We start from the raw sequence: 24837 nt of genomic DNA on the forward strand, positions 1-24837 counted from the left end.
CCCAGATCAAGCTATTTCCTCCCTATCATCCCGAAGTACTCCATGTGCTATCCAATAGCTTGCATGGACTTTTGCCTGCAAAAGCTGGCATGTGTGGGCTATGTGCTGAAAATGGTGTGGAGGAATCTAAACTGATACTCCAATGCAATAGCGAGGGTGTACTGCATTGTTGAAGTTATTGCACTTTGATGGGATTTTAAACTAAGCTCATGAACATGGACCAGGTGGCTTATAAAGATCCGTTTTTTAAAAATTCTTTCATGGGGCGTGGATGTCTTTGGCTAGGCCAGCATTTTTATTGTCCATCTCTAATTGCCTTTGAGAAGGTGGAGGTGAGCCATCTTTTTGACCCGCTGTAGTCCATGTGGTGTAATTTTATCCACAGTGCTGTTTGGGAGGGAGCTCCAGATTTTGATCCAGTGACATGGTGGCACAATGGCACAGTGGTTAGCACTGCTGCCTCACAATGCCAGAGACTCGGATTCAATTCCAGCCTCGGGTCACTGTCTGTTTGGAGTCTGCACATTCTCCCCGTGTCTGCATGGGTTTCCTCCGGGTGCTCCGGTTTCCTCCCACAGTCCAAAGATGTGCAGGTTAGGTGGATTGGCCATGATAAATTGCCCCTTAGTGTCCAAAGATGTGCAGGTTAGGTGGATTGGCCATGATAAATTGCCGCTTAGTGTCCAAAGATGCGCAGGTTAGGTGGATTGGCCATGGTAAATTGCCCCTTAGTGTCAAGGGGAATCATAGGGTAAATGCTTGAGTTACAGGATAGGGCCTGGGTGGGATTGTTGTCGGTGAAGGCTTGGTAGGACGAATGGCCTCCTTCTGCACTGTAGGATTCTTTGACTCTATGACAGTGAAGGGCTGGTAGTATAATTCCCTAGTCAGGATGGTATGTGTGGCCTGGAAGGGAACTTGCAGATGATCGTGTTCCCATGAGTCTACTGCTTTTGTTCTTCTCGTGTAGAGATCACGGGTTTAGACGATGCTGTTGAATGAGCCTTAGTGAGTTGTTGAAGTGCTTTTCATAGCTGGCACACACTGCTGCCACTGTATTTTGGTGGTGCAGGGAACGGAGGTTTGAAGTGGTGGATGGAATGCCAATGTCCTGCTTTGTCCTGGATGGTGTTGAGCTTCTTGATTGTTGATGGAGCTGCATTCACCCAGGCAAGTGAAGAGTATTCCATTACACTTCTGGCTTGTACCTTGCAAATGGTGGGCAGGCTTTGGGAAGTCAGGAAGTGTGTTACTTGTCACAGAATTCCCAATCTCTGACCTTGTAGCCACAGATTTATATGGCTGATCCAGATCAGTTTCTTGTCAATGGTAACCTCCACGATGATGATAGTGGGGGACTCAATAATGTTAATGTCAAAAGGAGATGGTTAGATTCTTTCCTGTTAGGGATGGTCATTGCTTACTTATGTGTCGCAAATGTTATTTATCAGTCCAAGCTATTACTACTACCCAAAAAAGTACAGGGCATTCTTCTGGTGTACTGATATCCCTCCTTCAAATAACAGCCATTAACAAATTAATTGCTCATTCATCTCAATGTAGTTTGTATAATGAAACTGTGTGTAAAGTGATTGCCATGTGTGTCCAAATAACATCAGCTCTTCAAACTGTATGGAAAATGTTTTGAGGCATTTCAGAGTAATTGCATCAAATGCTTTTTAACTGAAAACTTCCCTTTCTTTCTTCAATCAATATCTTTGATTATTTCACTTGTCACTCACCTCTGGTGACATGGATGTCTGGCTGTAGTCTTGGCTTCAGAATAAACTGACATTGTTTGGCCTTTGGGAGGTCCTCAAACAGGATAATTCTAGTGCCGCACTGGTACTGGAAGTTAGTATCAGACCTTTCCACTTGCGCAGTGAAGTCTCTGAGGCAGTTCATCATTACACTAAATGGCTGCTCATGCCCTGAAACACAAAATGGAAAACTCATTCATTCAGCTTTGAGAAGTAAACAGTTTATAGTGGCATTTGGCCATCAATATAAAATAGTTATCAAGAAATCTAATTGGGAATTCAGAAGAAACTTCTTTACCCAAAGAGCGGTGAGAATGAGAATGTGGAACTCGTTACCACAGTGGGTGATTGAAGTGAATAGGATTGATGGATTTAAGGGGAAGAGAAGCTAGACAAGTATTGAGGGAGAAGGGAATATAAGGGTACATGATAGATTTAGATAAGGAAAGATGTAAGGAGACTCAAGTGGAACATTAATGCTAGCATGGTCTGGCTGCGTCTGTTTCTGTGCTGCGTATCCTATCCCATGTAGTGATTGCCCTCGGATTTCTGAACAACATTGAACAATTTTAGAACGCTGAACTTGCAACTGTCCAAGGGAAATAGATGTAAAAGATTCCGTAGCACGATTCAAAGAAGTGCAAAGGAGTTCTCCTGTTACCCCAGCAAACATTTCTCCCACAACTAACAAATCCAAAGGAACTCATTGCTCATTTATTTATTAGTGTCACAAATAGACTTACATTAACCCTGCAATGAAGTTATTGTGAAAATCCAGTGCTATCTCAGTGTTTCTTGTGGGACCTTGATTTGTGCAATTTTGTGGTCACATCTGATCAATAGTAATTGTATGTTTATTACATCTGTTTAAAGAAAACAGCATTTCTGGTATCTGGTTTTCATAGAATCCATAGAATCCCTACAGTGCAGAAGGAGGCCATTTGGCCCAATGAGTCTGCACTGACAACAATCCCACTCAGGTCCTATCCCTGTAACCCCACATATTTATCCTGCTAATCCGTCTAACCTACGCATCCCGGGAGACTAAGGGGCAATTTAGCATGGCCAATGCACCTAACCCGCACATTTTTGGAGTGTGGGAGGAAACCGGAGCACCCGGAGGAAACCCACGCAGACGCGGGGAGAACGTGCAAACTCCGCACAGACAGTGACCCAAGCCGGGAATCGAACCCAGGTCCCTGGAGCTGTGAGGCAGCAGTGCTAACCACTGTGCCACCATGCCATTCAACCACTGTGCCACCCTGCCACTCCATTTCATTTCAGAAGCTTACAGGCACCTGCTCAGAAAGCAGCCAGGCAGATTCCCATTCAGACAGAGTCGAGTGAGCCTTGTTCTGCATTGACAAAATATTGCACTCAAACTGGCAATGCGTATAAATCATTCAGAAATATTCCATTCACCTCAGTGAGCAAAAATACTCACCACAAATTAATTTTAAGACATTTTGAATTTGTTTTGGGGAAAAAAAGAGCAGGTAATGGGAATATATCCAAATTGGTAAAATTCCAAATGAATAAACAGAAGAGATCCAAGATGTGAATACGCAGATCTTTAAAAATAGGATTGCTTCCAGCATGTTAAGATCTGTGCCAGAATTGTCAAAGATGGCAATTTACTCCATTCTACTTTTTAAATATTTTTGCCCTGTTTTCCTTAAGATCCTGGTTTTCCATGAGAAAAGAAAGATTTCCACTTATATAACATCTGACATTTCAAAGTGATTTACAGCCAATGAAATACTTATATTTTGAAGTTCATGTTGAGAGGGCTAGAATACAAGAGCAGGGATGTACTTCTAAGGCTGTATAAGGCTCTGGTCAGACCCCATTTGGAACATTGTGAACAGTTTTGGGCCCCGTATCTAAGGAAGGATGTGCTGGCCTTGGAAAGGGTCCAGAGGAGGTTCACAAGAATGATCCCTGGAATGAAGAGCTTGTCGTATGAGGAACAGTTGAGGACTCTGGGTCTGTACTCGTTGGAGTTCAGAAGGATGAGGAGGGGATGTTATTGAAACTTACAGGATACTGCGAGGCCCGGATAGAGTGGACGTGGAGAGAATGTTTCCACTAGTAGGAAAAACTAGAACCAGAGGGCACAACTTCAAACTAAAGGGACGATCTTTTAAAACAGAGATGAGGAGGAATTTCTTTAGCCAGAGAGTGGTGAATCTGTGGAATTCTTTGCCGCAAAAGGCTGTGGAGACCAGATCATTGAGTGTCTTTAAGACAGAGATAGATATGTTCTTGATTGATAAGGGGGTCAGGGGTTATGGGGAAAAGGCAGGAGAATGGGGATGAGAAAAATATCAGCCATGATTGAATGGTGGAGCAGACTCGATGGGCCGAGCGGCCTAATTCTGCTCCTATGTCTTATGGTCTTATGGTCTTGTGGAAGTATAGCCATTGTTGTAATGTAGGAAATGTGGCAGCTAATTTGTGCACAGCAAGCTCCCACAAATAGCAATTGTAATAATGACCAGATAATCTACTTTCTGTGATGTTGCTTGAGGCATAGATATTGGCCATGACATCAGAGTAACTCCCCTGCTCTTCTCTGAAATAGTGCCATAGGATCACCTCAAGATAAAAGCAGCATTAAAGACAACACTTACCAATCAGTGGATAGGGTGTAGCCTCTTTTCCTGAAATCACCCAAAGCTGGTAATTACTAGCTCTGTCCTGTTTGTTTTAAAAAATAAAGTAAGAAATTAATATTGTGCATCAGTTCACAGGAATATGAGCTGGTAACCTGCCTCAATGATCAGGATTTCTGTTCAGTCATGGGGGTTGTTAGGTGGGTGGGAAGTGAGCTGTGCCTAATTGTTGGTGGGGGAGGTTGGGGGGGGGCGCATGCAGTGGGTAGATGTATTTGTTTCTGTTCAGTGGGTGCAGGCAAGTTAATAAAAGCTCCATCTCAGGAGTGTAGGAGAGGATTGATTTTGGCTTATGCATAGGAAGTGAGCAATGATGGTGCTGATCACTGCTCATGTGAGGGCGAGGGGATCTACAACCTCAGTGGAAGCAGGAGGAAAAGTTCACTGGACTTTCCATTCGACAGGTTTGTGTTCCAATTTCTTATGCTAGTTGATGCAACTTTGTGTGCTGTCTCATTTCTAACTGTAAATAAGTGATCCAGAAATGAAATCCTGAATTGAGTGGTATGTGTGAAGGTGATGTGGAGATGTCGGTGTTGGACTGAGGTGAGCACAGTAAGACGTCTAACAACACCAGTTTAAAGTCCAACAGGTTTGAGCTTTTGGACCACTCACCTGACTCACCTGATGAAGGAGCAGCGCAAAGCTCAAACCTGGTGGACTTGAACCTGGTGTTGTGAGACTTCTTACTGTATCTGAAAGTGGGCAGGGGAGGGGGATGATTTGGTTGAGGTGGGGTGGACTGGTGACTTCCTAAACCATCTGTGAGAGCAGCATCATGGGAGATCCACTAATATATGGTGAGGAATATCTGGTCTCTAATGATCCCGAAACCATGTACAAACAAAAACAACTCAACTTACTTTTGCACTGAGCTGTTGAACTGCCATTTTAATGACCTTTTTTGCTGTATCCGTGTTAGCCACCGTAAGTGTTAATGTCTAATAAATTAAAAACAGATATTTACATCAGTATGACATGGACATATTTCAACCTTTATGCTTTTCAGGATGGAAGGTGTTTATGTTAGGAAATAGGACATTTTCAGTTGTAACCACTCCCAGATCACCTATAGGACTACTATAAAAGTTTAAAGCTTATTTATTAGTGTCACAAGTAGGCTTACATCAACACTGCAATGAAGTTACTGTGAAAATCCCCTAATTGCCACACTCCGGCGCCTATTCAGATACACTGAGGGAGAATTTAGCATAGTCAATGCACCTAACCAGCACGTCTTTCAGGCTGTGGGAGGAAACAGGAGCACCCGGAGGAAACCCACCCAGATATGGGGAGAACATGCAGGCTCCGCACAGACTAGAATTGGTAAATACTCTTCCATTCTACCCCAACAAAATATTTAAACTCTAGCTGCAGGGAAGCATCAATTTGGCATTTTTACAATCGCCACCCAATGGCTTCTAAGATGGAAATTATTCATATAATAGTTAATGTTATAGAGTTCCAGTATAAAACTTCACCCACTAGGAGAACAGACATGGAAAATTTGGGTTCAAACACACCCTCTGCTATCCTGTTCCCATCTCAGCAACTCACAATTGCCTAGCCAATGATTTGAATGAATAACAATTCATAGAAAAGCACATTCAAGTTCACACCAAGTGCTCTGTCCTGGGAGTAAAATTTCATAACAGCACCACTCAGGTGCTGAATTAGAGTCTGCTTATTATGCCTGGTAGGAGCTGAACCGCCTTTGAATCATAGAATCCTTATAATGCAGAATGAGGCCATTCGGCCCATCGTGTCTGCACTGACCACAACCCCACCTAGGCCCTATTCCCGTAACCCCACATATTTATCCTGCTAACCCCCTGACCTACAGGTCAATTTAGCATGGCCAATCAACCTAACCTGCACATCTTTGGACAAGTGGATTTTGCATAGGCCCATTAAAGCCAGCAAACGTGTTGTCTCTCCTCTTCCCTCAAAGGTGTTTTACTTGCTGGTGTATGTCCCAGCAGTTCCAACAGTATATGGAAGGAAAGTGACATCCTCTGGTGCTCTGCTGAAATATTTCGATATAGCTTAAGGGCAGGATTGAGCTCAACACTATAGTCAAAGCAAAATTCCATGGATGTTGGAAATCTGAAATTAAAATAGAAAATGCTTGAAATACTCAGCAGGTCAGGTAGCATCTGTGGAGAGAGAAACAGAGTTAATACTTTGAGTCCGTATGACTCTTCTTCAGAGCTTATCACTGATTCTACGTCACAGTGAAATAACCTGTTGATAATTACTGTTGTGGTTCATGTATGGAAGGTGACTACTTAGGAGGTTCTGAAGAGCTATCAGTGGGATAGGATCAAATCATTTACAATAATATGGACTGGGTTTTATGTCAGAGCCCAGAAATTAATTGTTAGTGTTCAGTCAATGCCAATGACCATTAACTGGGCTCATCCATGATGTGTAGAAAACCGAGTGATAGAAAGCTTTCAGAGCTATAGGTCCAAACACCTTTTCCTCCCATGCATGCTACACATAGCACATTTTTCTAATTCTTTTTGTGCTGCTGCTCTCATTTCTGTGTATCTGTGGAATATCTGTGGAATTCCCAGCCCAGTGAAACAGTTGAGGCTACCTCATTGAATGTTTTTAAGGCAAGGATAGATGCATTGTTGAACAGTAAAGGAATTAAGAGTTATGGTGAGAGGGTGGGTAAGTGGAGTTGAATCCATGAAAAGATCAGCCATGATCTTATTGAATGGCGGAACAGGCTCGAAGGGCCAGGTGACCTATTCCTGCTAGTTCTTATGTTTTACTTATGTTTTATTTCTGAGAATGTGCATATATTTTGCTCCATAAGATCTAAGAACTTTTTCCCTCCCTAGCTTCATTGAATAAATGCACTGCCTATTTTAGTACAGATACAATAATCTATTTGCGGAGTTAGCTGCTCTTAGCTGGGGCAGCAATTGGGGAACTACATTTAATTTCAGTACCCCAGACTGAGCAGATAAAATAAAGCCAAGGCACTGATGTATGATCACTACCCATGGCTTATGTTGTAATGTTAATGTAGTATAAGGAGCTGACACATAAAGACTTAATGTGGAGCACAGTACAAATTTACCCAGACAGCGCACACATAACCAACATAGGGATCAGTGTAGTGGTGGACAGAGCTATGTGACAAAGCAAGGATGGTGACAACTCTTAGCTTGGACCTTTAATGTACCTATGTAGATATTTTCTAGTAGTTAGTAAATACTACCTAACATTGCGAATGTAACAACTCAAAACCTCACAAAACCTCCGCAGAAGAAAATTAAAATCCTGGAAAACGGAAGAAAAAATTGAAGGAGAATTCTGACCTGAAGAAAATCGCAAGAAGGGAAGGCACAGCAGGAAATCACCAGAGAAAAACTCCAAAGAAAGGCCTGGAAGCTGAAGACAGAAAGTAAATTTCTCACTGCAGCAGAAGCCTCCATATGATCCCATGGATGTCCAGCTTCAATACCCACAATACGCAGAGTCCACAGAACTAGCAGGAGAGGGTGAAGTATATAAAGGGTTAAAGTGGGACTGACTACAGTACTTCCCACACAATGATGTAAGAGAACAGTGTCGTGTTTGACAGAGCCATGTGTAGAAGCAAGCATGGAGACAGCTCCTGACTTGGACATTTACTGGAGCTATGTCAATACTTTCTAGTGGTTAATAAATGCTTACTGTTGAACTACCTAACACTACGAATACATTAATATGACCTGTTGAACTATGTCCAACACCTTACAATAGTGCACATGGAAACTACAAGTAAAAGCAGGATCAGTCTCAGCTGTAATGTCAGACAGTCTCCCACCATTCACTGTGTAAACCCATACAGAACTGGCCACTTGGGTAAATTGTTGGTAAGTGTGGGACTGTGCTGCAGCAAGAATCTGTAACTCTGGGAAACGCAAGGTAAGAATTGGTCAAGAAAATTATAATTTATGGCTTATTTACCTATAGAATACCTTTTCTGAATATAAGCTATTTATCTAATTTTAGAAAACTCAGCAAAACAATCTTACTCCCAAGAAATTTGGATCATTTGTCTTTGGCAATGCTTTCTATAAATACAACTTAGAAGTGGCCATACATACTGAGGCACCACTCTGCACTGTCATCACCAGTATCTTCATGGATATTTTCTTTGGATACTCATTCTGCTTCATCTCATTGATTTGCCTGTGTACAGATCAAACAGCTGGGATTAATATCTCAACACATAACATGCTACCAACAACTTGACATCTGGACAATCTGCTTTGATCTTGCACAACAAAAGAAGGTCTAAGACAAGGTATTCTACAGGTAAATAAGCAATTGTTTCTTCCAAGTTTCTTCTCTCTTCTTCTTCTTGACTCCCTCAATGGGTACAGTTTCATTGATGTTAGACCTGCTCCAGTACTTTAGCCAAGTAACCATTCTTCACGTATTGACGGTGAGTGCCAGCGAGCCATTTGACTCGGGCATGAGAGGCAAAAATGTCACCCATTAATTAGCAGATGTCCATATGAACTTTCCAGTACAAGTCCCTGAAATGTACTAGAAACCCTGGCTGACGTTTCTAGTTGTTTAGCCACATATCAAATGTGCTTCAGTTGAGACCATTACAGATCAGGGATTAAACTTGGGACTTTCTTTCCCCTACAGAACGATCAAACTTTAAAAAGAGACTAAATACAAAAGGTGAAAAGAATTTACATTACATTATTCACACCTCACTATTTAAATTTTTGAGCTTGATTCTCTGTTAGTTCATAACATTATAATGCAGCAGTTATCAATATGATACTAACAGTATTTAAGCACAGTTTCTTTCTTTATATAAACAGAATCACAAGTGGGAAATATAATATTGCACTGATGTTTTTAAAGTATTTATAGTGTTTAATAGCTGTCGACTGAATTCCTAGATTGCTATGATACTATATACTGACTATTACTTCAGAATAGTATTGTATTTAATTGTGTGTTGTGATGTGCTTTGAGATATCCTGCAGATTGTAAATTTAATTCTTTAATGTAGCAGTTTGGGAAATATAAGGAATACATGTCCCACCTTTTTACAGAAATGCATGACTGGCCTATCATGTTCATCTTACCTAATCTAATGGATAGGCTGCACTGAAAAATCTAGAGTATTTATTTTAAAATATGTAAAATCAATTTTCCTCCCACATTTCAGGTGTTTGTCACTATGGGGGTTCCATTTGGCATTTTAACAGCACAGGGCTTTACAGAGAAAGAACGTCAAAAGCAGGGGAGAGTTGTACTTGATGCCAGTTGGCACAAGTGGTGTACTATCCACCACTACAGGTTTTGTATAGCAGGCACAATGATAATGGAAGTGGCAATGTGCCTAAGGGAGGTGATGTTGAGCAGAGAGGCTATAACAAAGCTGTGTAATCTCTGTCAGTTAAACCACAGTATAACATGAAACCTATGACATGACCACAGACTGTCAGCATAGTCCTCAGTTTTTATATGTTGAGCTCTTTTCAGGCTAACACTGAAGATATCTTTGGTAACAGCCTTTCTGTGCATGGATATCGAGGGAATCAGAGATGTGACTTTTGGGAAATGGAACACCTTCATTATTTTTGCCATTGAACAACAGAAGCAATATGATAGGATAACATAATTTTCTAGAACTGCAAGCTTTCCCAGAAAATAACTGGTTTCACATATTTCACCAATTCAGGACTCTCTACACAATGTTAAGCTGTATATGACTCCTTAGTGCAGGTACAGTATGGAATGATCAGTACATAACAATGCAGTCAATGCCTGTTTTCCTGGAAGCTCCCAATTCATTTTAAATCAATCAACTGTGCACCCAGCCTTCAAGAGCAAGGAAGACGGAGACCCAGACCCAGACCAGAGTATCAATTCCCCACCTTCCACACTACCGTAACTTTTGGATTATTCCTGAGTAAGTCACAAACAGCAATTTTAAAGCTTTGATCATTTTAAAGTGACCACTCTCAGAAAGGATGGGAATGTAGAGATTGAATGAGAGCAGGTTAGGGTCAGATTGTGATGGCCTCTACAATTGAATAGCCAGTTGTCAGCTGTCAGCAATTGAATAGCCACTGTCTAAACTCACTCATGAAGAATGTCCCCATGGTGAGGTAGCAAAGAGCGGCCAACACCAGTGGAATTCTACCCCACTTCAAGAAAGAAATCAAGAATGTTAATGTCCATTTTCTGGTGTTTTAGTCAGGATCACATCACAGAGACATCACTCTGCACCGCACAAAATGTTACACATACCATGGCTTAAAGAAGAATTGAACTTCTTACCATTGCAGTGCTGAAAGCCATTTTTCCTTTGCTTCTGCAGAACTGAAAGATATTTAGCAAAGATTAGGTAAATTTTTGATATGTTGTATTAAAGTCTTTCCCTATGCACCCTCCCACAAAATTTAAGCAGGAAAGTTTCAAAATGATCTTTCACCTAAAAGTGATCACACAGTTGGTTGTGGGCCATCCGATGACAAAAGAATTTTCTGGAGTTGTCTTCCTCTCACATACTTCATCAATACAGAAAGCTGTCCACATTTCACACAACCTGACCTGGTTCTTCAGCTTGAAGTTTGTTGATGACCTGTGTGATATTGAGGAAAGGAATGGAACATTCGATCAGCTTTCCTGCAAATCATGACTCTGCTGTAAAGTGTCGTGTGAACATCAGGTGAAAGGTGGGTTTGGCTCTGATGCTTAAGTTTAAGTTTATTTATTAGTGTCACAGGTAAGTTTACATTAACACTGCAATGAAGTTACTGTGAAAATCCCCCCGTCACCGCACTCCTGCTCGGGTACACTGAGGGAGAATTTAGCATGGCCAATGCACCTAATCAGTAGGTCTTTCGGACTGTGGGAGGAAACCGGAGCACCCGGAGGAAACCCACGCAGGCACGGGCAGAACGTGCAGACTCCGCACAGACAATGGGCCAAACCAGGAATTGAACTTGGGTCCCTGGCGCTGGGAGGCAGCAGTGCCACCATGCCACTGTACCATGTGTGAATGTCAGGTGAAAGGCCGGCTTGGCTGTGATGCTTACACAGTTGAATAGCCAGGGAGAGTGGTAGTGGCGGTGGCGGTGCTAGCATGAATTGTATAGGTTCACACACGAGGAATTGCCAGCTGGGGGAGGTAATGGAAAGCTGCCAATTCTTGTAGCCTCACCAAGAATCAGTGCCTCAGAAAAAGGAATAAGGGTGGCATAAACGTTGATATTTCCAGCTATCCAATTTCCACCATGCTGTTTGGAAGTTTTAGATCATGGAGACTGTCCTCCTCCAAGCATCTATGTTTTACAGGCCTCACATACCATATGAATTTGTGTTTGACTAATCAATGTTTGCATCTATTTCATGGTGAAACTTGCATCTAATCTTATACACGAGTCAGCTCCAGGTGCGGCAGTACATTTGCTGAATATAATTGCAACATTTTAGAAGGACAGAGCATCAAAGGTTACAGTTGGAAGTGGCAGTGATACACCCAAAGAAAGGAGCGAGAGACCATATCATATATGGTATTGTTGTAATATTGTGGTGAGGTTTGCTGCTATCTTTATGGGTTAAGTTATGGCATGATAGGACATGTTTAAGAAAAATGTATGCGTCAATTTTTACATTCCCCATTATGCTGTATAGATGCAACATTAAACAGAAATGACACTGTTGACAAGAAGCTTACCGAATGAATAAGATGCACTGCCAGGATGGGTTTCCCTTTGCTGTTTCGGTTATTAATTATATAAGCTGGATTGCACAACACATTCAGTTCCTGCTTCCACATTATCAATCATAGAATGACAAACTGGGAATTTTAGACTATGAGAGTCAGCTACTGTGTAAATGGCTAATCAATGGTAACTGTTTTAAATGTACAACTTTCTTCATCCTTTCATGGGATGACAGTATCGATGGCAAGGCTAGCATTTGTGGTCCATTCCTAATTACCATTGACAGTGAGCTGCCTTCTTGAACCGCTGCAATCCATCTGATGTAGATTCACCCAGGGCAGGATTTTTCTGATGCCACTCCGCCATCTGAAGAGTCAGCAGGGAACACATCCTCACTGATACTGGCTGCCCCATTGCCGTTTAAAGCTCCAAGGAGCGTTAATAGCCTGGAGACCATAATTCTGCCCCTCGTCCAGGAGGAAATTCTGCCTCAGAGAGCTATCAGTCAATCAGATAGGCCGGCAGCTCTGTAGTCCCTGCAGTATCAATAGCAGCAGTGGCCAGGACTGGGACTACACATAGTCCCCAAATTCTAAGTCCCAGAGTCGAGGACTAGGTAAGTGCAGGTGGTCTCACAGCAGCGTAGGGAGGTGAGGGGTGGGGAATTGGGGGGGAAAGATGTAGGAGTCTTGATAGAGAGGCCAACAGGGAGGGAGAACTCATGGGTGCCAGACCTTGTGGAATTTGTGCACCGGGAAAAGGAGGCCATTAAGATACGTGAACCCTCACCCCTCCTGCCCAGGACCCAAGAAGGGTACATTGCCAGGTTTCACCTCGCCCCTGAACTCCTCCTGTTAGCCTCAATGTTGAGGCTGGGTGGGAAACGGTCCTCAAATATTTATTAATTGCCCACTTAAGGGCCTCAACTGGCTGTAATAGCAGGTCAGATTTTGGAATTCTGCAGCAAATAATTCCTGATTCCCCAAAGTCTGTCAGTCATCAACGAGGCACAAGTCAGGAGTGTGATAGAATACCCTCCACTTACTTGGATAAGCGAGACTCCAACAATGTATAATGTATAATAAGAGCTTTGGCAAAGGGTCATCTGGACTCGAAACGTCAGCTCTTTTCTCTCCTTACAGATGCTGCCAGACGTGCTGAGATTTTCCAGCATTTTTTCTTTTAGTTTCAGATTCCAGCTTCCACAGTAATTTGCTTCTACCACCTAGAAAGACCAAGTCCCCTCCAATTCATGCACCATTCTGACTTGGAATAACATCATTTCGGTTGTTGGGTCAGATCCTGAAACCGCACCATGTGGACTGCAGTGGTTCAAGATGACGGCTTACTGCCATCTTCTCAAGGGAAATTAGGAAAGGGCAACAAACGCTGGTCTTACCAGCACAATTGCACTGCTGCCTCACAGCAGGTAGCTGGGTTTGATTCCCGGCTTGGGTCACTCTCTGTATGGAGTTTGCACGTTCGCCCTGTGTCTGCATGGCTTTCCTCCGGGTGCTCCGTTTTCCTCCCACCGTCCAAAGATGTGCTGGTTAGGTGCATTGGCCATGCTAAATTCGCCCTCTGTGTACCCGAGCAGGCGCCGGAGTGTGGCGACTGGGGGATTTACACAGTAGCTTCATTGCAGTGTTAATGCAAGCCTACTTGTGACTAATAAATAAACTTTTTGGATATATTCTCACCAACAGTTTATAAACTAGAGACGCTCTTGTAACAGAGGGAGAATCAGAATATTTTGGAGAATCACAGTTTGCTGCATGTGAAAGGATCAACAGAAGAGAGCCTGACAATAACTTACCTGAGGTAGAGCAAAACTGTATCATTTGAGATGTTATCAATTGGAAATAATGTACATGAAATGCTTACTTTGATTTTGTAATCACCAAGACATCACTGAAGAGGAAGAGGTGGCGCTCTTGTGTCTGCAGTCCAGTTGTGAGCTGGACTCGTTCATCCATTATAAAGGCTGTAGTGGAGCTGCTGAAGGCTCGAACAAGAGATTTGCTGTCAGGAGTTGTAGGGGAAGTCAGTCCATCTCTGTGCAGAAAAACAGGTAGTCATAAAATGATCCAGATTGTAGGAAAATGAATGAAATTAAACATTTGTTCTTAAAGATTTTTGGCTCTTGTCAACTTATCCATCAAGAAAGGGTGGTATACTTTTTTACCTCATGGTCAAATCAGTGTTTTGTTTCTAAAATGCCTTGGAGTGTTTCATGACATGCAAGGCACGTTATAAATGTAAATTGAATTAGAGGCAGTCCTTGATTTTATGACTTTCGAGTTACAATGAATGGCACTTCCAACGTTTATAAATTGACACCCTCCTGTTTCGACCTTACAACACCTTTACAATGCCACGCCAGTGAATTGTTGGCCTTTACTAATCATTGCATTCCTTTATGTTCCACCTTTCACAGCCTCAGGAAGGCAAATTACTTCTCAGGTACAGTATACAAGTGTTTTTTAAAGCATAAACATGTTATATCATGGGAAATATACGACTGTAAGGGAATCACACTGAAGCAAGATCTCAAAAACTTTTCACTATTCAGTGAAAATAGGGTATCGTGCCTTGGTTCAGGAACCAATTCATTTATAACATTGTTCCAATGCGTAAACTGGTTACGACTTATGAAGTTTCAACTTACAATGTGGTTTTCGGGAACCAATTGTGTCATATGTCTAAGGACTGCCTGTATTCACTTTTTTCTGGGCTGCAATCCTATCCCTGTCTTACTTGAAGGCAACACTAAGGAACGCTGCAACACAGAGTCATTGCCAGTATCTGTAGTTTGCCATGTTGTAATCATGGTACTATAGACAGTAACCAAGTAAAGTGCAGGCACTTTCTCACAAGGGGAATGAAAAGAAATCATAGGATTATTCCTTGAATTAGATTCAATGAATCAATACCTAGTAATCTCACCCACCTGTATGCGAAATTAAAAATATAACACTGGTGCTTAGTAGGTAACACATTTCCTAAAATACAGTTGTGACTACACTTCCAAAGCACTTCATTGGTTGTAAAAAGCTTTGCGATGTCTGGTGATTGTGAAAAGCACTATGTACATGTGAGTCTTTTTCATCTTCTCAAATTAGCATTAGCACTGCTGCCTCACAATGCCAGGGACTCGGGTTCGATTCCCGGTTTGGGTCACTGTCTGTACAGAGTCTGTGTGTTTTCCCCGTGTCTGTGTGGGTTTCCTCTGAGTGCTTTAGTTTCCTCCCACAGTCTGAAAGACATGCTGGTCGGATGTATTGGCCGTGCTAAATACTCCCTCAGTGTACGTGAACAGGCACCAGAGTGTGGCGACTAGGGGATTTTCACAGTAACTTCTTTGGCAATGTTAATGTAGGCCACTTGTGACACTAATAAATAAAAAAAACACTCCAAAGATATGCAGGTTAGGTTGCTTGGTCATGCTAAAAGACTAATAAATAAACTTTAAATTAGTATCAAGGGGATTAGCAGGGTAAATACATGGGGTTGCAGGGATAGGGCCTGAGCAAGACTGTTGTTGGTGCAGACTTGATGGGCCGAATGGCCTCCTCTGCACTGTAGGATTTTATGATTCCATGATTGTATTCTATGAAGAACAAATTTCTTTTAAAAAATAGTTGATTCAGATTTAACTGCCTATTTTAAAGAAATAGGAGATATTTATTGAGACGGGGACTGGAAGGTTTCACAATATTAATAGGTCTGCTTGGTTTTGTTTCAAAGGAAATAAGGGAAGGAATTAGTGTTCCTTAAAACAGATCATCAGTTGTTGTGTATTAGGGGGGAAGGTGGGCTGAATTTTACGATAAAATATGAATTTTAAAAAGGCCAGGTTTGAGTTAAATGATCTATTTCAGTCCAGGTTTCTCCAATTCTTAAAAATGGTGGAACACCAAAGTGGGAACTTTTGCTTTGCATTTAACCAGCTCTAATCTTGATGCAGATATTGGGATAATCTATGGAAAATGCTCCATCCCTCCTACATTAAAATCCTTCATTAGAGAATGCATTTCTCCTCCTAACAATTTTACCTTGTGGACTGAAACTGCCACTGGGTTAACAAAAAATACAGCACCCACTTGTCAAAGCTATTCTGAAAGCCTTCCTTAAAAATATCTATTTGGTTGAGTGACGGGTTCCCCACTTCTGTATGTGGCCATATCAACAGTTTTAGAATGTAGCACTTGTACTGTCACATCTACTCCTAACTGACAAGGTCAGATACCTACGTACATTTACCTTACGCACATGTTCAAGTTTTCAAACATTATCATCTCTAAACTTCCAAAGGATGCATGAGCTCATGGAATTCACCCATTCCAATCACCATTGCGATATGACAAGTGACTGACAGGCTTGATGGGATGATTGTCATTTCCAGTATAAGTCAAGCCGGCAGCAAGTGGAGACATGTGCTGCGAATGCCCGGTAGGCAAGTTACTAATTAGGAAGGCTAGAAATCTGGCAGCTGCTTGCTACATAAAGGCTTCCCACCACACTTTATAGGGGAGGTGATTTTTATGATGGTAGGTAGTGGACTACAAGATTATAGAGCAGCAAAGCAAGGTGACTTTGACCAGGAGCTTGTAGTCTTTTCACGTCTTTGTGGAAGTGCTGATTAATCAATTGGGCAACAGAAAAGAAGGCTTGTTCTTGTTAGATATGCGACATGTGCCAAGACAAATTAATCAGTAGGCATAAGGAAAGGTGGCAAATTCTGCCACTGACATCAGCATTGTTCCCAGGGACTGGCTGCTGTGCAAGAAAAAAATGTAATGATCTGATCAGAACTGCCAAGGTAAGATTTGCCTTCACATCCATCGTGATGGGTAATACGCACCCATCATTCAGCTTTAGCACCAGCAAATCTTTCCTTTGCTGCCTCCAATGGCTCTCAAGTAAGCAAAAACACTTCACTACCTTCTCTTTCTGCATGCACAGGTTCAAGCCACATGGTAGCACCTTAACTTGCAAGTTCCCCTCCTTCACACACCATCCTAACCTGGCTTTGGGTGACTGTCTGTGTGGAGTTTGCACGTTCTCCCCATGTCTGTGTGGGTTTCCTCCAGGTGCTCCAGCTTCCTCCCGGAGTCCAAAGATTTGCAGGTTAGATAGATTGGCCATGCTAAATTGCTCCTTAGTGTAGGTTAGGGGGATTAACAGAATGTGAGGGGTTAAGACTCTGGGTAAGACGCTCTGTTGGAGCATCGGTGCAGACTCGATGGGCCAAATGGCTCCCTTCTGCACTGTAGGGATTCTATTCTATTTGGTTAGGCATGCGATGGAAAGGTAATTGCAGCCTCTATTATCACTATTTATATAAAAGTGCATCTTGATGAGGAGAACTTCTTTCTCTCAAAAGGGTTGTGCGACTGTGGCACTCTGCCTCAGAAGACGGTGGAAGTGAGGCCATTGAATATTGTTAAGGTGGCAATAGATAGATTCTTATTAGGCAAGTCTTATTCATTTGTGGGACTTGGGCATCACTGGCTGGCCAGCATTTATTGCCCATCTCTAGTTGCCCTTGGAGGGCAGTTGAGAGTCAACCACATTGCTGTGGCTCTGGAGACACATGTAGGAAGGACCATAAGGATGACAGATTTCCTTCCCTAAAGGGACATCAGTGAATCAAGTGAATTAAAGGTTATCAGGGATAGATGCGATTGTGGAATTTGAAACACAAACTGATCAGCCATGACCTTATTGAATGGCAGAACAGGCTCAAGGGGCTGAATGGCCTACACCTGCTCCTATTTCACATGTTCATATTTGCCACAGCAATATGGACTCCTGTGGGGGCTGGTTGTCTCAATTGGTTTGATGGTTGTTGTGGACTAGGTTGGTGCCAACAGCATGGGGTTTGATCCGTGTTCCGGTTGGGGTAGATTCAGCGCTGAGGGTCAGACCTGCCTTTGCGCTGTAAAATGATGAAGAAGACTGCTAGTTATGAAAGGCTAATTTTTTTTTGGTCACAGTTTTTGTGCAAAATTTGAACTGGTTCTTCTAATTAAAACTATTTGGGTAAAATGCCAGATCTTGTAAAAGTTAGTGATTACCAATAATGGCTCTTGCAGTTTTCCCGTGCGTCAGTACAGCATCAAATCACTGACAGTGAGAGGCTGAACCTGCTTTTAGGTTGCATAAATTCTGGCTTCTGTAAACAGATCAGGAGCAAGAAAATTCCACTAATGCTCTTGTAGACTAAGCCAAACTGACAATAATTAATTATGGGAGCAATATATCAAAGCAGCTGTTTAGACTTTTCAGTCGTAGTTTCCAGGATGGAAAGAAGGTTTGCACAGCCATTTGCCAAATAAAGGCAAGAATTTCTGAGAAAGCAGTGATGGCTGAGAGCTCACTCTGAGCTTCAGCGGCTGGGAAGACTGCAGAACTACTGAGCATGTGCGGTACATTCCAGAGGGAGCAGGGGCTCAGAGATTGATGCATTTTAAAGCAGGAGGACAGCTTCGTGTAAACTGCACCTGTCAATGAATTACAGCTTTCAATTATGTTACGCATGCACACAATGCTTTTGCCATGTACATTATAACGATTGTTTATGCATATATATGGCTCGGTAGAATACCGGACTGATATTAGATAGCCACATGGGTATCAATTGTTTCTTTATAGGGAGAAGCTCTCTAAAGGATCATTCGAATACAAAATAAACCTTTCGCAGTTCAAAGAGCTATTTTATGTTAAAACATGACAGCCGATTCAGATATATCACAGAATCACAGAACTGTTACTGTTACAGGAGGCCATTCAGTCCATCGTGTCTGCGCTAGCTCTCTGAATGAGCATTATGACTTAGTGCCATTCTCCAGCCTTTTCCCGGTCACTCTGCATATTGTTTTTATTCAAATAATCATCCAATTCCCTCTTCAATGCCGCAATGCCTCCGTCACACCTCCCGGCAGTGTATTCCAGACCTGAGCCACTCATTGCCTGAAATTTCTTTCCTCTCACATTACTTTTGCTTCTTTTGCAAATCACTGTAACTTTTAAGGATAAAACAAAAATAATTTTGCTCTTGAAGTGAGTATCGCAATAAAGGCCCATGATAGAATTCATGTTGTTTTCCTATATTGTCTTTAAACTTTATTGCTTGTTCCTTTCCTGAAGGCACAGGGTTGGATTATACACTGAGGGCAGGTGGCCCATACAACAGTGAACATTTTGCAGGTAAGCCCACCTCCACTTCACCTGTTTAATCTGCTTTAAATTTTCAGCTGACGGTCCTTTAATTGGAACGAGGCAGGACTTCCATCCATCCCCAAGAAGAAGTCCTGCCTCATGGAGCTGCTGGCCAACTGGAGGCCAACAGCTCTGAGCCGCACCAGGATTGGTGGCCATTGGCAGTATTACAAGAGCCCCAGGAGGTAGTGGAACCATGGATGCTGCCAAACCTAGATCAATCCAGGATCTCAACCAGGCTTAGTTGACAGGCCACAGTGAAGGGCTGTGATATGATGTTGGACAGGGCCAGAGGGGATGGTGGACATAGGGAGACAAAACTGCTTCGTGTGGGGTTGGTAGGGGGTGGGGGTTGGAAAGGCCTCCGATTGGCACTGAGGGCTGAGGAAGGAAGCATTCCCCCCCCACACCCCTTCACTGCAGCAGCCAATAAGGCTGGACAACTCGTTGGGCATTGGTCTCTCCCATTGCCCATTAAATCAGGAGAGGGCCTCAATTGGGCCATGGGCAGGCAGGCCACCTGATGCCTCCCCCAATCTGTAACATTGTGGGACACGGGGTGGTCGATATCATGGCATCCTAATTAACGGGGGTTCAACTGCCAGTTCTCCATGCCAATAAATGCGCCAACCCACCCCTACTCAGTGTCAACTTAATGCTAACTTTTATATTTATTCATGGGATATGAATGCTGTTGGCTGGGCCAGCAACTAATGCCCAAATTTCAGCAAACATTACTGTGGATCTAAGTCACATGTATGCCGGGAAGGTAAGTTTCCTTCCCTAAAGGGCATTAACGAACCAGATGGGTTTTTACAACAATCATCAATGGTTTCATGGTCATCATTAGGCTTTTTAAATTCCAGATATTTATAGAATTCAAATGTCACCAAGTGTCATGGTGGGATTTGAACCCAGGTCCCCCGATCTTGCCCTGTGTCTCTGGATTGCTAGTCTTGTGACAATACCACTACACCACTGCTTCATAACAACCCACCCACCATTCTTGTCTTTACACCCTTCATGCAAAACACTCAATGTCTACCATGGGCAGACCGCAAGAGCCATATTGAGATTAAATAAACACCAAAAGATCTATTTACATGATTTTCTGGGCTCAATATTCAATTCAGTAACTTCAGACCATGAACTCTGTCCTCCACTTTCAATTTTGTTCTCCTCAAGTGCCAGTCTGTATTTTGGCCTCATGCGTTTTGCTTTCAGATAGTACTGACTTTCATTCTGCTATTAACAACTACCCTGGACCAAATATTTAGATTTGAATCTTATTATTAACACTCCCTTTGACTTGTGTTCCATGACATCTTTGTCATTTAATCTCCCCCGGCCCTCTAACCTATTCCTGACTTTTTATTTTACTCCACCTGCTCTTTTCAATGGCATAAAATCCTTCACATTTCTACCTCTCTTCGGTATTGAAAAAGATTTATATTGGATTTGAAACACCAGACTTGCTGTGTTTTTCAAGCATTTTCTGTTTTTATTTCAGATTTCCAACATCTGCAGTAATTTGCTCCTATTATCTAAATATTAATTACAACCTTCACTATATTAAAATAAAACTCCCATTAATGAAAGCCCATTCAAAACTTCTAAATATATTCAATTGCTTAATCCCTTATAAAAACGTCTATTCATGATACCACATCAAAGAGAATTAGTCCATTTGAGCTGTCAATAAAACTTTGAACAAGGGAAACCCACCACTGAAATTGTTATAGCTTGTGGAAAGCAGCCGAGCATTCACAACAATTCCCCTTTGGGAAGTTACTGAATTGAATATTGAGCCCAGAAAATCATGTAAATAGATCTTTTAGTGTTTATTTAATCTCTTTTCAATGGCATAAAATCCTTCACATTTCTACCTCTCTTCGGTATTGAAAAAGATTTATATTGGATTTGAAACACCAGACTTGATATTCAATTCATAGAATGGGTAAATAGTAACAATCATGTAACAATTCATAGAATCTCCACAGTGCACAAATACAGTCAGCCAACCGAATACAATCAATAGCTAATAAACATACTTTCAGTAGTATTTATCTGAACTGTTTATTGTTGAGTGATTTGAGTGGGTCCAATTGATGATTCCCCTTTGGGGAATTGTTGTGAATGCTCGGCTGCTTTCCACAAGGGGAATTGTCAACAAACAACAATTCATAGAATCTCCACAGTGCACAAATACAGTCAGCCAACCGAATACAATCAATAGCTAATAAACATACTTTCAGTAGTATTTATCTGAACTGTTTATTGTTGAGTGATTTGAGTGAGTCCAATTGATGTACGTCAATCAAACAGACACTTAAAGGTATAAGGATTAAACTTGTGTTCCACAATATTAGTAAAGTAGGCTTTTTCATATGTGTATATGAAATTACTCAATCCAATATTTTAGCACATGTTAATCAACCTTTAAACAGGCAGCTCCTGTCTTTAAGATTTTGAAGGAATTTAAGATGAGTGTGATATCTAATATCACATTATATGATTTTGTTCACTTAAAACAGGAATATTGCCATGTTATTATTATTATTTTCAAATAGGGTAGCTACTGTTTCCCAGATTTTTACTCCCTGACACATATGTCCGATGAATTTGCAATAGTAAAGTCACATGATTCCTGTGAAGCAATATTGTTCAATTACATAAAAAATTATCAGGAATAATAGAATAGGTTGGATATTCATTGTTGGGGGTCATTGTCCCTAAAATTGCTGCATTGAAATACATCACAACATTCCTCTGAGTGCTTTGAATCCTTTGTCCAAGTGAGGAATATTTATTGCTTTGTGTCAATTGGATTTTCATCAATGTAGAATTAAAGTTCATAAACTTCATTTGGAAGAATCTATGCTTTTCGGAAGTTTTCTTTACCTGGGCTGGGATTCCCCGATCTCATTCGCCCTGCTACAGCTGCCCAGTGAAAATGGAGAATTTGGCACTCAGCCAAAACTTCATTCACTGCAGCCGGACCAAAAAAGACCGAGCCGCAGGCAAGGTCAGGGAATTCCAGCTCTGGTTCAGAATACCAAGATTAGAAGATGAACAAATCATAACATTCCTACAGTGCAGAAGGAGGCCATTCAGCCCATCTAGTCTGCACTGACAACAATCCGACCAGGCCCTATCCCTGTTAATCCATGTATTTACCCTGCTAGCACCCCCCCCCCCCCCCCCCGACATTAAGGGGCAATTTAACATGGCCAATCAACCCAACCTGCACATTTTGGAGTGTGGGAGGAAACCAGAGTATGTGGAGGAAATCCACGCAGACTTGGGGAGAACGTGCAAACTCCACACAGACATTCACCTGAGGCCAGAATTGAACCTGGGTCCCTGGCGTTGTGAGGCAGCAGTGCTAACCACTGTGTCACCATTCTGCCCCAATAGTGGGTTTCTCGTCAAACTCACCTGACACCACGCCCACATCTCCACTTTGCTGCTAAAGTATAATTTTGAGTGTCCCATCCTGCACAGAATTAAGTCTCACAGGCTAGACCTTTCCTGTTTTCCATCACAGAATTCACATGACAGAAACAGGCCATTTTGCCCAACAAATTTATTGACTGCATAAACCTCGTCCCATTCTATTTCCTAAATCTCGTCCTTAACGCCATTTACGCTGACTTAGCCAGATAACATTCACCTCAGCTAAAGAGATAAAAATCGGTGTGTGTTACTCATTTAGCAACATTTATTGATAGGTGAGGAGATTGGTAGACTTGACCGCAATGCTTACCATGTTAAACTTTCCCAAGTAGCCCAGTCTTTCACCACAGCCACTGCCTGACCTGCTGAGCATTTCCAACACTTTCTGTTTCATTTATGCTAAAATAGCCTCCTGATGATGTCTGGGTTTATTTATGAAGAACGTGCACTAGGTCGAGGTACTAAAGGTCTGCTTGGCATCAGTAAAATCATTGTCCAGCAAGAATAAGTAAGGTCAGGACCCAAGGGGAGAGAATTGGGAACAAAATAAAATCCATTCTCACAGTTAATTTTCAAAATATTTTGCAGCCATCTTTGTAAATTTAGACAGAGTCATAGAGTCATAGAGGTTTACAGCATGGAAACAGACCCTTCAGCCCAACTTGTCCATGCCACCCTTTTCTTTAAAATCCCTAAGCTAATCCCAATTGCCCGCATTTGGCCCATATCCCCCTATACCCATCGTACCCATGTAACAATCTAAATGCTTTTTAAAAGACAAAATTGTACCCGCCTCTACTACCACCTCTGGCAGCTTGTTCCAGACACTCACCACCCTCTGTGAGAAAAAATTGCCCCTCTGGACACTTTTGTATCTCTCCCCTCTCACCTTAAACCTATGCCTTCTAGTTTTAGACTCTCCTACCCTTGGGAAAAGATATTGACTATCTACCTTGTCTATGCCCCTCATTATTTTATAGACCTCTATAAGATCACCCCTCAGCCTCCTACACTCCAGAGAAGAAAGTCCCAGTTTATCCAGCCTCTCCTCATAACTCAATCCATCAAGTCCCAGTAGCATCCTAGTAAATCTTTTCTGCACTCTTTCTAGTTTAATAGTATCCTTTCTATAATAGGGTGACCAGAATTGCACACAATATTCCAAGTATGGTCTTACCAATGTCTTGTACAACAAGACATTGCAACTCCAGTCCTCCAGTCCTGCCCCTCATTGACTCTGATTGACTGGAGGACCAGGTGACTGCGGATGCTGGAATCTGAAAAAAAAGCAGAAAATGCTGGAAAATCTCAGCAGGTCTGACAGCATCTATGGAGAGAGAATAGAGCCAATGTGTCAAAACGTTGGCTCTGCTCTCTCACCACAGATGCTGCCAGACCTGCTGAGATTTTCCAGCATTTTCTGTATTTATGTAAATGTAGAACCTTCTCCCACAGCCAATGATGGGTTTTTGCTTAATGTGTCAGCACAAGCTGCTAAGGTTGCTATCAGCACCTTGTTTAAAACAAAAACCTGAAAATCTTCAAAGGCCGCAGCTGGTGTGTTGACGTGTGAAAGAGAAAACCTTGGTAAAGTTTCTAGTTTCCGATGCAGCAGGCCTGCTTTCACTTGCAGCTTTATTCATTTCACGTCCTTCGTATTCGAGACTTTTCTGTGAAATGTGTTGTTTGTTTTATCTGGTATTCAGCACCATTGACTCAATCACATCAGTAAAATCACTCAAATATCTTCCATACTTTAGTTATGAAGAAAGTAACGCTCTCACCTGGATGGTGTTCTTGACTTGCTGAGTGCTTTACTAATGGCCATTGTGGGTGCGGAGCGTCTTCTCTCCACTGCAGCTTTCATCCTCTGTGTGAGAAAAGGATAACAATCGTCACATTTCCTCGGCTTTTTAAGGTTAAGCCTGTAGTCCACAGTATAAAATCCCTGCACTATGTGCCTTCTCCTTATTGCATTAGCCTTATTCTAAATCCAGTTATTTCTATGAAATCGAA

General features: G+C 42.0%; 1 protein-coding gene across 1 annotated transcript in view; it reads right to left on the reverse strand.

The window, feature by feature from the left end:
• arhgap20b (Rho GTPase activating protein 20b) overlaps positions 1-24837 on the reverse strand; it is a 96092-nt gene that overhangs the window by 31523 nt on the left and 39732 nt on the right. Inside the window, exons 2-9 of the mRNA XM_078210350.1 lie at positions 24606-24691; positions 14026-14196; positions 10905-11054; positions 10751-10792; positions 8545-8629; positions 5299-5376; positions 4394-4460; positions 1743-1931 (exon numbers count right to left, since the gene is read on the reverse strand). Of these exons, the coding sequence (XP_078066476.1) occupies positions 1743-1931; positions 4394-4460; positions 5299-5376; positions 8545-8629; positions 10751-10792; positions 10905-11054; positions 14026-14196; positions 24606-24691 (868 nt within the window). The remainder of the gene's footprint in view (positions 1-1742; positions 1932-4393; positions 4461-5298; positions 5377-8544; positions 8630-10750; positions 10793-10904; positions 11055-14025; positions 14197-24605; positions 24692-24837) is intronic.

This window comes from Mustelus asterias, chromosome 4 (genome assembly GCF_964213995.1).
Source record: "Mustelus asterias chromosome 4, sMusAst1.hap1.1, whole genome shotgun sequence".
NCBI classification, from domain to species: Eukaryota; Metazoa; Chordata; class Chondrichthyes; order Carcharhiniformes; family Triakidae; genus Mustelus; species Mustelus asterias.